Source organism: Rousettus aegyptiacus, unplaced genomic scaffold (genome assembly GCF_014176215.1).
Source record: "Rousettus aegyptiacus isolate mRouAeg1 unplaced genomic scaffold, mRouAeg1.p scaffold_m13_p_5, whole genome shotgun sequence".
NCBI classification, from domain to species: domain Eukaryota; kingdom Metazoa; phylum Chordata; class Mammalia; order Chiroptera; family Pteropodidae; genus Rousettus; species Rousettus aegyptiacus.
The window spans coordinates 1542793-1556606 of NW_023416308.1; the positions used below are offsets into that span (position 1 = coordinate 1542793).

At 64.3% G+C, this 13814-nt stretch overlaps 1 protein-coding gene across 1 annotated transcript in view; it reads right to left on the reverse strand.

Moving 5' to 3' along the window:
• Nucleotides 1-4393: 4393 nt before the first annotated feature.
• The window catches only part of TMEM132C (transmembrane protein 132C), a gene marked incomplete at its 5' end in the record, with an annotated part of 100622 nt that continues 91201 nt past the window's right edge, over nucleotides 4394-13814 (reverse strand). Inside the window, 4 exons of the mRNA XM_036220925.1 lie at nucleotides 4394-5848; nucleotides 9161-9352; nucleotides 10381-10651; nucleotides 12091-12296. Of these exons, the coding sequence (XP_036076818.1) occupies nucleotides 4685-5848; nucleotides 9161-9352; nucleotides 10381-10651; nucleotides 12091-12296 (1833 nt within the window). The remainder of the gene's footprint in view (nucleotides 5849-9160; nucleotides 9353-10380; nucleotides 10652-12090; nucleotides 12297-13814) is intronic.

Genomic DNA, 13814 nt, shown 5'->3' on the forward strand with positions numbered 1-13814 from the left:
AAGACTTTTCGCACCGAACGTTTTGGCCAGTGGAAGATAAGTTGGAAAAAAAGTCTCGTAATCCGCTTCGCCCTTTGAAACCTTACCTAGTGTTTTCCCTACGGGGTTCGGGGCATCTCGGCTCTTTCACGAAGCGCTTGGCGATCCGCGTTTGTGAACGAGCCCCCGCCTCAGAGCCCGCCTGGAGCAGGACGCGGCCGTCGGTCCGCGGCTCCTCTCTCTCTGCCGTGTTGGGCGTCTGGGAGCCGCTCACGGGCCTCTCCGAGGGGACCCAGGCTCAGGACACCCACTCTGCGCCGCGTGGCCCAGCCGGAGACGTGGCGATGCTCAGACCAGTTCAGGACACGCGTCTGGTCGAGGGCGCGATGAAGAACGGGATGGGGGGGGGGGTGACGCCCGTCTAACAGCCACGTGTCATCCGGGCGTCTGGCCCGCGTCCCCGCGGCTGGGCGGGGGGAGGAGGAGCCGTGTCCACGTGCGCGAGTGCGTCCTCAGCGCCGGTACCTCGTCCTCGCCGTGAACCCCGTCTCCGTGCGGGGTCTCCAGACCGCGCCCCCGCCCGCCGATCCATCCAGGTCGCCCACAAACTCTGCTGCACGCCGTGCCCCGGACCACCCCGGTCTCCTGAGTGGGCTTCACGACCTCTGGGGCCACCTCGCGCCCCGTCAGCGGTCACCCCGGCACCGCCCGCCTCTCCGTAACATTTGTCACGGCAGGAGCTCACACAGTGGTCGCGTGGAGGTGTGACGGGTGTGTGTCTGTGAGGGGGACCGTGCCCCGCCCGACCCGGGCCCCTGGGGGCCGCTCTGTGCGCCTCCCTGCCCCGGCCGCCCCTGCCGGGGTCTGGCGCCTGCGGCCCTTCGCGGAGCCCCCGCCGTGCCCGCCTGTGCGAGGCCGGGAGTGGGCTCAGGGGAACGTGTCGCCCCTCCGTCCCGTAGCGATTGCTCCCTTCAAACCACGTCCTTCCTGCCTCCCCAGTCCTGGGTGCGACCCCGTCCTGCCCAGCCCAGTGAGCCTGCCGCAAAGCGCTGGCTGCCACTGTGCTCAGTCTCTGTGACGCGACCGATAATGCCCCAGGGGAGGCATGGTGGCCAACGTGGGGCTCGCCTCCGCACGCCCCACGCCTGGTCTGGGCCCTTCCGCCTGGCTGCCACGGCCGCTCCCCAAAGCCCAGCTCGGCTGTTTTCCACAGGTCCCTCGCCCTGTGCCGCCGGCGTCGGTGCAGGAGTTGGTCTGACAGGAGCAGCTCCCGCATCACCGGTCATAGCAGGTGAGGCCGACCGCGGGCACAGGCCGTCCCTGGGCACCTGCCAGGGCTCCCGGGCCTTTGGGAGGCTGTGGCAGGCGCAGCCCAGGGCACCTCGCTGGGCGAGCTGACGGCGCTCATGCAGGTCGGTGTGAGGTGCGAGTCCCCAGGTGGGCGCTGGACTGAGCTGGACGTTAACCCCCCACACACACCACGGGGCCCCAAACACGCCTCGCGGTCGGCGCCAGCCCTCGAGGTCACCCCGGCACCTGTCGGGGCATCAGACCTTTCCCCTAATGACGCTTACAAATCAATAAGTGCACTCTGATCTCGACCACAGAAGAAGAGGAAATTCGAGGGCGAAAACCAGTAAGGACACCGTTGCCCAGAGCCCCAACGGAGGTGAATCCGGCCACTTTCATAAACTTTTTACAATGCTCGTGGGCTACTTTCAAAATTGGAAAGATTATTTAAAAGTCCTATTTATAATGGCTTCCTTTCGAAATATGAACACAACCATGAAAAAATTATGTGCACCATTAAAAAAAAAAAGCGACCGTAGGGCGTACGAGACGAGTTCTGCATTTTTATTTCCGGGAAGAGGGCGAGAGGGCCGTTTTCCTCATTTATTTCTTCGTCTTTTCTCCATTTTCCAGATTTTGTGCAATAAACCTGAATTGCTTTTTTCAGTCAGTTTCATTACTTTTTTTTTTTAACACAGGAAAATATATAAAAAGCTTGTTTTAGTGTAATAACAGACCATCGTCTTTGGAGAGATGAGCGTGGGTTTGAGTCCCAGGTCTGCCCCCTCCCGGCCGTGACCTTGAGCAGGGCGCCCTGAGCCCGGCCGGCCCCGTCTGTAACGCCGGGTGGCGCACCTCCGTCAGACGGTGGTGAGTGAATAACCGGAGGGTGTTCTCTGCGGACAGCAATGCCCGAGGGAGGCAGACCCCGACTGCCGTCAGGGCTCAGACCTGACGTAGCTCAGCTGGTCACAGTGGACCACTGACTCATTTGCTCAAGGCCAGCAGGCAGCGATTTCAGAGTTGAGCTCAGCATGGATTTTAAGCCTCCAGCATCACCCCATTTCCCCGTGTCTGGAGCCTTAATTTTGTAAAGAAATAGATGAGCTCGCTGGGTAAGTAGCTACATTGATGAGGGGCGGGCCTGGCCTAACAGCAGCAAGGTCCTGAAGGCGGCCTTGCTCACTGCACGCTTGGGCCTCCTAGGGCTGTGAGAAAATGGCCACAGTACACGAACCCCAACAGCCTCTCACAGGAGCGCCTGCGACCCAATGACGCCATAGGGGTTACGTCATGTGGGGAGTTTTCCAGAGAATCTCTCGTAATGTAATACACGCACCAGCACCTCTAGGCGAAGCCGGCGAGTCGGAGAGCGGGGTGGGGGGTGGTTGCCTGGGTCTGGGGACTTGGGGGCCGATGGGAAGTGAGCCGAATGGGTATGGCGTTTCTTCGGGGGACGATGGAAATTTTCTAAACTCGATGTGATGATGGACACACAAGTCTGAGCCCTCGGCACACACCAGTGAACGGTCCACGTCACGGGGCTCGGCGTTCATGCGCGTGGATTGTGCCTCGGCAAAGCCGTCCAAGTGCCCTCACCCCATCTCCTCCAGAACACCCTCCTTCCCACCCCAGCCAAGAGCGACCCTTGCCACTGAACCCTCAGACAGCAGCCGCGAACCCAAAGCAGCAGCAGCAGCAGCAACGAGAGGAAGCCTCGTCCGGGGGACAGGCCCATGCGGGTCCCCACGTCACGGCGCCTCGTCCGGGGGACAGGCCCACGCGGGTCCCCACGTCACGGCGCCTCGTCCGGGGGACAGGCCCATGCGGAGGAGAGCTGTGCGTCTGGAGGGGAGAGGAGAGAGGAATTCGATGAGATAAGAAACACCCCACATGGTACAGACGTGTCGAGCCATGGAGAGCATTTTAATGATCACGGGCACCGCAGGTATAAATAAATAAGTCTTTCTTTCCTTCCAGGATACAAGCTAGAAATATCTTTGTCCAAAGGTCTGGCTAAGGTTCCGAGGCTTCGAGGACCCTGTCTTAGCTACTGATTTTCGTAATTAAAAAAATAAACGCGAGGCGCGTCCTCGGGATCTGCGAGCCAGGCGCCTCACTCCATGTGCGGTGGCCGCAGAGGGCCGGGCTGGGCACCGCCGAGCAGCCCCCCCGTCTTGGTGGCGTGGTCCCCACCCCCCCCCGTCCCCAAAGCTTCGCTTCGGGCCACCGCGCTTCGCCGTGTGCTGCTGCCGTGCGGCCGAACAACGCGGTGGCTGACGGTCTGGCACAGATCGTCACCCTCTCCGCGGGTGCTGGCGCGGCCCGCCCGGCCGTCAGGAGGAAACTCGAAGTTCTCCCACGGGTTTTATCTCTGTTCGTTTCTTGTTGCCACTACGTGTCCGACGGAGCCGCCCCACGAGGCCGGCGCCTAGTCCCCCTGGGAACACTGTCTCTCCTGGGGCTTCAACCCCCTGACACCGGTGATCAGAGGCCGAGAGGTCGGGGTTCCGCTGGGCTTGTGCTGCTGGCTGTGGCCCGTGCGAACAGCCTCTGACAACGTCCCACGAAGCGGCTCTGTCCCCAGTGCGTTGGTAGCGGCGGCGGCGGCGGTGGCGACAGGTCAAGGCAGCTCCCCCCGCCCCCCCACCCCCGGACTCCCACCTCCGAAAGGCCGAGTAATCGTAAAAGGTCAGCGAACACCGACAAAGCCGGAGGGATACAGAAAAGCATCCGACTTGCTACCTGAAGAAGGAATTAACTGACCCTGTGTCTAAAAGCTCATCTAATGAACAGGAATATAATTCATGTTTAATTTTGGGAAAATATACCATTTTATCCTTGGAAATAAACATTAAGTAGAAATCAAATGGAAGGCTAGGACAGAAAAGGAAAAAACACCGAGAAAAAAAGGAAACACAGACAAGGAGGGAAAAAAGATTATCGCGCGAGGGTTTAAAAACCCGCAGGCGTGTGCCAAGAGGCGACCCAAATTCAGGCGCGTCCCCTGCCGGCCCCGTGGGGACAGTCGAAGGCCATCCTCGGACGCGGGGACATCGCACTAAGCTGGAGATGTCTCCTCGTGGGCCCTTTATGCTCCTTTATTAGAAATATAAACAGCTGATTATTTCCGTCGCTTTTTATTTGTCTTTTTGCATTTTTTAACAAATAATTTTTGGTAGCTCGTCTGCATCATATCCTGACTCATAAAATAACCTCTGCGGCTCAGCCCGGCTCCGAGTCTGTCCACCCTCATCAGGCCGCTAAAAACCCGCTGATTACAAAAAACGTCTCTTCCCGGCTTCAAAGCTGCCACGTGGCCTCTGAGGGGCCCTGGAGCGCCCCTGCCCCCGCGGCCCCCGGGCGCACTCCCGGGGCCCGGGTCTGCTCTGGGGCTGCGGCGATGGCCAGGGGTCTACACGCCGTCCTTCAACTTCTCCAGGCAGGTTCTGAGTCCTTTGGGGGCGCCCGCGGCCGGGTCCCGGCACACCCACTTGAGGGCCTCGTCCTGGCCACCGAGGATGGAGTTCACGGTGGGGCGGCCACCGTCGGCGGCGGGGATGGTGGTGAAGGCCGCGAACTTCACCTTCTTCCTCCGCGAGGCGGCCGGGCACCTGGGCTCCCGCTTCCGGTCCTGGCCGGGCCGGGCCCCGGGGTCCGCCAGCTGGTGCCCCTGGCCCTGCGCGTCCTGCGGGCCGCCCTGCAGCAGGAGCTGGTGGCCCTCGCCGCAGGCGCCCGGCCTGTGGTCGACGGCCGTCGTGTGCTCGTCCGGCGGGCGCGAGCCCTCGCCCACGCTCTCCAGGAGTTCGGCCTCGGTGCCCAGCCACACCCAGTCGTGCGAGTGCGTCACGGAGGCCGGGCCCTCCGCGGGCAGCTGCTTGTGCCGGTACCTGAGGGCGAAGGCGGCGCAGTTGCCCAGGAAGACGAGGATGGCCAGGCAGAAGACGCCCAGCAGCGCGTACATGCCGATCTCCAGGTCGCCCAGGCCGCGGGCCGCCTGCACCGCGCCGCCGGCCCCGGCCCCGGCCCGCGGGAGGTCTGCCCGCCCCGGGAAGTTGGCGAGGTCCAGCGGGATGCCCCGCAGCTGCGCCTCCCCGGGCGGCCGGCCGCTGTGGGCCGCCTCGCTGCCCCGCAGAGACTCGGCCGTGGGGCCGGCCCTGCGCGGGGCGCCCTCCTCACGCTCTGCGGGCCGGCCGCCCGGGGCGAGCCCGGGCTGGCCCTGCCGCCGCCGGCCACTGGCATGGTTCCGGATCTCGCCCTCCTCGTAGACCCCACCGGGGCGCGGGGCCCTGTCGCTCCGGCCGAACTTGACCCTGACGCTGCCGACGCCCACGGCCAGGACGCTCCTGCGTGTGGACTTCTGGCAGACTTCTGAGATGGTCAGGTCCACTCGGACGAGCGGGCCTTGGCCCTCTCCTTCGGCCACCACGACGGGCCACCAGGGCGCGCGGGCCTGCGGGGTGGACACCACGGCCTCGTCCAGGGAGCTGGCCGTCAGGGCGAAGTCCTGGGCGTCGTAGATGTCCAGGGGCGCCGCCGAGCCGTCGCTGAACTGGAGCCACGTGCTGAGCACGGCTTCCTGCGGGGGGAGAGGCCGTCAGCAGCAGACCGGGGCGCGGGGCTCTCCTCCCAGGACCCCGGCCCTCCCCCTCACGGGACAGACCCCGAGGAAACGGGGTCCAGACGTGACGGCCGGTGAACCCGGGGAGACAACGTTCCGGTTTTCCATCGCGATCAGAGCATCGCCTTAATTCACACGAGAACACGTGTTGACGAGCAGAGACAGCGCACACGCGGCGCACACGCAGCGCACACACGGCGCACACGCGGCGCACACGCAGCCCTCCCCGGGGAGAAACCCGCCACCCCCCGGTCGGCTTCCGCTGGCCTCACGACCGAAGACGTCGCTGAGCGGCAGCCAGGCAGTCACGTGACGCCCCCTCCCGCTGGCTCCGACTGGTGCGGACCCTCCGACAGCACCGAGGTGGGCGCGCGACGCCCCCCGGGCCACCCAGGGGACCCTCCACCTCCGCCACGCCTGCAGCCTCCCTTGCCGCATGTGGTGACCTCTTCACATGCTGCAGAGGTCGAGCCGTGGCCACCCCGGCCAGGCTGTCGCCCCGCGGCTAAGCGCTCCCTGGGGACCAGCCACTGCTCTGTGTCCTTCACGCGTCTGCTCGTTCGACAGTCGCAATGGGCAAGGTAGACACCACGGTTCCCGACCTCCCATTCTGCAGGTGAGTGGCCCGCAGGCTGGCGAGGGCGGGCGGCTCCCCCAAGGCCGCGTGGCTGAGCGGTGGGGCTGGGGCTCGGGCCGGGGCAGGCCGTCTCCGGTCCTGACCGTCATGGCCGGTCCGCCCGCTGGCCGCCTTTGACTCGGAGGTCATGGCCCAGGCCAGGGACGGAAGGCGGCAATTCGGATGGGTCTGGAGTTCCTCCCTGGCCCCTGGAGACGGGCGTCCAGTGCTGCAGCTTTCGTTCACGAACCAACAGCCTCTTTCGTGCCAGGCCCTGTGCCCGACACCGAGTGTTCCGCGGAGAGAGACTGACTGAGACAGTGGAGGGGAGGGGGGGGATGGGGGAGGGAGGGGGATGGGGGGAGGGAACGAACAGCACGTGGCTGTTCGCAGCTGCCTGGGTCCCGGCCGGCAGACCTCCGGCCACGGTGGACAAGCCTGTTGACTCTGCGTGGGCTGGAGCGTGACTTTTACCTTTCAATGCGCAGAGACCTCTTTGCAAACGGGGAGGAGGGAACATGATGGGGGGCCCGAGGGGGAGGGTGGGCACTGGCCGCAACTCGCGCCAGGACAGGTCCCGCTGGACAGGCCAGGGACGGGCCGGAGGCGAAGCGAGGAGCAGGGCGCGGAGGGGCGTGGCCAGTGTTGGGGAGCGCGGACGGGGCTCCACGGCTCAGCACCGCGAGCCCAGTCACGGGCGCTGCCGGCAGGGGGCGCAGCGGGGTGGGGATCCACAGGCCTGGCCCCTGGCCGGGCAGGCGGGGCAGCCCCCCCTCCTCCCTGCGGGCCTGCTGGTCTTTCGTAGCCCAGGGGGAGGCTCTGGCCTGGGAGGGCCAAGCAGGTAACACCCTCCCGAGCTGCCCCTGCGAGGAGGAGCCGGCCTCTCCCCATCCAGCCCGGCTTCCTTGCCCTCAGGTAGAACCGCCTCGGCCTCCCTCTGCCGGCTGCAGCTCCCCCAGCGCACAGGGCTCGGGGCGCCCAGCGCGGGCCAAGCCGGGGGCGTGCCGGTCGGAGGCCCTCCTCGCGGCCCGCATCGTCCCCCCTTGCTTCGTCAGGCCCGGCCTCGCCTGCCCTTCACCTGCCCTTCTGGGGTTTCCCCTCGTCACCCAAATAAAGTATGTGCCCACGAATCCTCAGCTCAGGCTCGGCTTCCGGGGGAAGGAAGGCTCCAGAAGGAAGTGTGGCTGGGCGATTCGCTTCCCGCCCTGGCCGCCAGATCACACAGCGGCTCAGCCCCTCCCGATGCCATCATCGAATCCACTAATACAGGTTTTTTTTTCTTTCCTGTCCTAGCTTTCTTTAGAACAAATGAGATGGGAGCCCACCTCTTGCTCGGGCTCACACACAGTTCGGATTTTGCATTTCAAAGTCGGAGCCAAGGAGAGCAAGGTGCCTGCCTTCCTGGCCCTCCGGCTGAGATAAAAGGCTGTTAACACAGCCCGCACCTTCATCTCGGCTGACTTTTCATCTTAAATTAACTTTTCTTCACCATCTCCAGAGAGACGGAGAGACGGAGAGACGGAGAAAGCCCTTAGCATGGAGTGACCGGAGAGAAGCCTCCGGCACACGCAGGCTCTGCCGAGAGGCGTCTGTGGCCGCCATGCGGAGTGACCGACGCTCAGTCCCCCTCCGGGAGGCCTGGATGCAGCGCTTTCTCCGGAGGAGTCAATGCCCTTCCCCAGAGAGGGGCAGTTCTGAGCGACTGGACATCACACAGGCCCAGGAGCAGCCGGCGCTGCACCCTGCCCGGGGCCCCATCTGCCGCGGGCGAAGTCCACCCACACGCTCGTCTGCGTGGCTGCTGGGGCCTCCAGTGCCGGCGAGGAGGACAGGTGGGCTACGCCCGGCGGGGCTGGCGGCCTTGCCCCGGGCGGTCCCCTCATTAAGTACTCATGTCACCAATAGCTTTCTGCTTCCTGCTCTGTCTCCCCCACGGTCCCCTGCTCGTCATAAACTGGGACAGGCCTGCCACTCAGGCTGGATGTCGATGTGACGATGACCTGGGTCCCGCCTCCCCGTGCTCTGGGACGCAGTGGCTGCACGGGTTCTAAAACAGGCTGCCTACTCCCCGGCACCTGGGGCCTGAGACGTCGCCGCTGAGCTAAGCTGAATGTCACAGCCGACCCCAGGACAAGCGGGCCCTGCCCGCGGGAGCCCGATGCTGCCCCAGGGGCCTCTGAAAGCAGAAGGACCCCTCCGGCTGTGGCCGGCGCAGCCAGAGGTTTACGGCATCAGAAGGACCACCCACGCTGGTTCTGAAGGTGACGGTGCTGTGGCGAGTGAGAGGGGTCGCGGGTGGCCCTAGGATGCTGAGGGGGGTGCTGGCCAGCGGCCAGCACAGGGGCAGACATGGCAGACTAACGGAGGGAGACGGCTCTGCCCATGAAGTGCGCGGGTGTGGAGCGTCCGCATGAGGGCCCGGCCGGCCGGCTCCGTCTCTGCCTGCGAGAGTCACCCTGAGTGCGGAGCGCGGGAGTCCCCGGCCCGCCGGCCCGCAGAACCGGGAGCTGGCAGGCGGCTGCCCTGCCTCCCCCGCCTGTCCCCCTGTCCCGCCCCATCATCTGTCATCTGTCCCAAACCCCATCACCCCACCTGCCTCCCCGGCTGCTGCATCAGGCACAGCGACCGCCCCGCCCCCGCAGCCGGGCGCCCACCTGCTTGGGCGCCCGCAGCAGCTCCTCCGCTGTGGCCACGGCTGTGACGGCCTTGCTGTTCTCCACGCCGGGGTGCAGGGTGACAGACAGCCCGGCCACCAGCTGGACGGCCAAGTCCGTCACCGACACTTTGTCATCTAACACGGTTACCGTCTTCTCTGCCAGGATGGAGTCAGACAGTGGGGACAGTACCTGTGGGATTGGCAGGACACAAGGCGAATCCCTCGCACCCGTTTCCGTGGGCGGACGCTTCCCCAGCCTCCCTCCCTCCCTCCCAAAGATGCGTGAGGTCCAGACTGCAGGGCGACGGACCCGCGTGCCTCCTTCGCACGCACGCGGCCCCCACGGTGCCTTCCCGAGACTCGCACGAAGCCCTTGGTCCTGTCAGAAAAGCGAAATCAATGCTTAAGCCCATCCTGCTTGAAACGGGAAACGACCCTCCCCCCATGTGGCACCCACACCGCACGAGCCGGTGAGCGGTGCGCGTGGGGCCCGCTGCAGCCGGGACCGCCTTCCACGCGGACCCTGCGCTTCACCAGGAGGACCGGGTGACAGACGGCCCCCACGCGCCCTCCACACCCGGACCAGCGGACCCTCTGCTCGGCTCCTCAGCCGGCGCGGGACCCGCGATGCCCGGGTGAAGGGATCGAAACGCGCCAGGCATTCCACACGTGGTGGCCACGCAGGATCCGGAATGACATTCCGGAAGGGGGAGCCAGAAGGGTGGGGACAGGGTTTGTGGCAAAGGCCCTCCGTGCCTCTGTCATCTGTCCCAAACCCCATCGCCCTGTGCTTTTCCTTGATCAGAAAAGACAGTAGGGTCTTGGAGAGTTTGTTGAATGAATAAATGACAGAATGACGAGAGGAAGGGGGAAGGGACGCATCTTCCCTCGGCCACTGGAGGAGCGGGGCCCGCGGTGGGGGGCGCTGACACCCAGGAGCGTGAAGGGAAGTGGGTCCTGGGTGGGGGGGGGGTGCGGAGGCGGGGTGGGGGGACCTGGGGGGCAGTGGGAACGGGGGATGCAGCAGTCCAGAGAGGAGCCGTGCGGACGCCTCTGCGTTCTGTTCGGAAGGAGAGTCAGACTCAAGCGCTGGTCTGGCTCGCCTCCCCGCGTCCCAGGATGCCGCCGTGGGGACACGGAGTCGGCCGCCAGGGCCCGCCCATCGCGCAAGCCTCGCCCCTTCCCGCCGAGCCCGGGGCCCCGCGCTCCGCTCCCTACCTGGACGGTGGTCATTCCGACCTCCCGCCCGACCAGGACCCTGTCCTGCAGCGTGGCGACGTGCGGCTCCTCCAGCTTCATGAAGTCGGCCACCAGGTGGGTGACGTCCAGCTGCCAGTCGGGGCCGAGCAGGTGGCGCGGCTGCGCCCAGGGGCCGGCGCCCTCGGCCACGAACTGCGTGAGCACGCGCACGGCGGCGCGCTGGTACTGCAGGGCGCAGCCGCGGCCGCGCCGCCCCTCGCCGTCCTCGTCCTCGCTGTCCCGCGCGGGCCTGCGGGGAGGGGGAGGCCGCGCTCAGGCCCGGGGCCCGCGGCCGGGGTGGCCCCCGCGCCATGCGGCGGCCAGGCGGGCGCCCGCCCCGCCCCCCGCCCCCGGGCCCGCCCCCGGCCCCGCGGCACGGCGCTCCGGGCCGGAGCTGCAGGAGCCCGGCTCCCGACCGCCTGGAACACGCCGACCTGCAGGCGGAGACTGCGGAGCGCGCGTTCACGACGCCCACCCTGTCCCTGCGGCCGCACGCGGCGATTTACGATTCAAATGAATACACGTTCAATACGTTAAGAAATGAAGTTTCTTGGTCACACACTGTATTCTAAATGCTCCATGTGGCTGTTGCATTAGACGCCATGGTTCTAGAACATTCCACCACTGTAGAACGTTCTACTGGGCCGTTCTTTTGGATTAATGTGCCATTAAAAGCTCCTCATGAACGCGCTCGCTTCCACCCTATGACCCTGTGAGGCAGAACTGTGATTATTCCACGTTCCAGGCAAGGAGCCCGAAGCTCAGAGCGGGTGGGCGGCTCGCCCTCGCTCACCGCGCTGCAGAGCAGCGGAGCTCGGACCGACCTCAGCAGGGCTCAGCTGCACCCTGCTCAGGGGCATGGGACGAGCCCGAGCTCCTGGCCCCTGGTGGCCACAGAACGGTCCGCAGTGCTGGCCGGGCTCGCGCTGCCCTCTCTGAGCGAGGACAAGCTCCCCCTATAGAACCGGGCTCAACATCCCACGATCCCAGTTCTCCTTGAGATACAGCTTGACCCTTAAGAGGACGACCCCGGAGCCTGGGAGACTGTCAGGACAGCTGCCCGGGTGGCTGAGGACGGAGGACCCCAGGCAGGAACTCAGGGACTCAGCGACGACTCTTACATGGCTTCCGAGTGGCCTCAGAGCTGGGCGAATAAGACCCCACACTGCTACATGTGACAATCCAGAGTCACGAAAAATAAGTCAGAGTTACTTTCTGTTTAAGAGTAAACAGTAACCCATGTCCCAGTATAAATGCAATTAAACTCTATCTAATGATTTGCTGTGCACAGAGCTTTTCAAACGTATAGCTGTTCATAAAGCATGGGGCACCCACACTGTTTCGCTTAAAGAAAATGAACCAAAAGTCGAATCCCCTGGGGGCTCAAGGGTGAGAAAAATGTAAAGCTCCCGCCACCCCCCTCCAGGGGAGTCACATCCAGGAGACAGTCGGCCGGAACCCTGAGCGCAGGGCGCGAGCAGCCGGGGTCTGACGCTGCCCCTGCCGCCAGCAGCCTTCCTGCCCGGCTGGGCCGTCCTGGCCTCGCTGTCCTCCGAGGGTGGTTGCCTGGGTGTCGGAAATGCAACTGCTGCGGTAACAGCAGCACCTACTATGCGCCGGCCCCTGCACGCTCCTCTAGAGTGGCGATGGATGTTCTCGTGCTCTGGTGCCGATCCCCACCGGGCTCACCTCTTACCGGCCCCGATGGGGACCCTCCAGCCTTTGATCTGGCTCAGCTCTGTGTCGGAGACCTCTATCTGCAGAGGCAGCCGGGGCGCCCACACGGCGACGCGCAGTGGGGCGCGCAGGTGCTGGTACGTGAAGTTCACCACCGCATCCACCTGGCCCTTCGTCTCCTTGCCGTTGACGAAGACGTAGTCACAGTGGTCAGACACCTGCAACGACAGGGCCGGGGTGGTGAGGAGGTCGTGGGGTCAGGGCCGGGATGGTGAGGAGGTCGTGGGGTCGCAGAGACCACCCTCCCTCCACGCGGTTTTTCCTCTTGCACAGCACACGTGTTTAATTCAGGTTCCTCCCAATGCAGAGCCTGAGATAAGGGTTCAGTGCAGTTGGTTTACTTGGGAGGTGAGCGTGGAGAGCCAGGGCCAGGGAGCAGGGTGAGGGAGACAGACAAAGAGGAAAAGTCAAGAGAAAGGTGCATTTTCGCATTTGCTGCTGTGGCTATCGGGCTGTGTCCTCAAGGATTCATGAAAAACCTACAAAACCGTCCACGGGGGAGAGCTGCCCTGCAGGTGAACTCCCCTGCACCCCCAGGCTGAGACACAGACCCCAGGCATCTGAGAAGGCCCTGGGATGGAAAGCAGAAAGCAGCTCGAGGTGAGAATTGGCACAATCGCAAAGGGAACTTGAAGCCGCGCAGGCTGCAGCTGGGACTGAATGATGGGTCAGGCCAGGGGTTGTGACACGCACGTTCCCCAGGCTGACGTCTGCTCACGGAATGAGCCATGTCCACATCCCACCCCGCCCGGCCTCCCAGGGTCCGCAGGGCTGTCCTGCCTTCCTTGCCATCAGGACCCGCACTGGTCCTTCCCTCTCTCCTCTAATCACACGGCCCCGATGGTTCCGCGAGACGCCCATGCCTTCATGCGTGAAGTCCCCTCTGCCTGGGAACGCCCTAGCTGGCTGGCCTGGCCAGGCGCCTCACCTGACATCTAGAATTACTCGCATATTTGTGTTATAATTGTTCACCCGTGGGGGACAGCATCGAATCCGCCAGCAGCCTGCACCCCCTTCCTCCTGTCCCCATTTCTAGAGCTTTGCAGGCAGAGCACAAAGCAAGACACACACAGAGAGAAAGAAAATACAGTCTGCGCGCATTCAGAGTTTGGGTTCCGAAGGCTCGACCCTTAAGGACATGGATCCACGTGCAGCTCCAAGGACATCCCCACGTGGCGGAGAAGCAGAGGGAAGACGTCTGGGTTCTGTGCAGCGGGCCACGGGGCAACGTGGACAGGGTGGGACCACATCAGAGGTCGCCCCGTGGACTCTGACCGAAAACGGCGCCCCCGGGAACTACGAACGGAAGCCCCGAAGACTAGAAGCCCTTCCTCCCAACCTTGGCAATAGTTAAGTCTCCTGGAAATTAGACCGAGATTATGTTCTGCCCCCTTCGTGGATCGGAAACTGAAAACAGAAATCAAGTGGGGTCACAGAGAAACAACACGATCCGTCTTGCGCACCAAGCTTATGGGATGCGATGTGCACGGCTCACGTCCGCCGCTAAACCTGCAGTCCCGGAAGGGGAGAAGCACATCTCACTCATCTTCCATCTCTCGGTTCCTCACACCAGCTGCTCATGGAGCCGGAGCCCAGCAAAGTGGATACCAAATGGATGAATCAATGGATGGACGGATGGATGGATGGATGGGTGGATGGATGGGTGGGTGACGGAC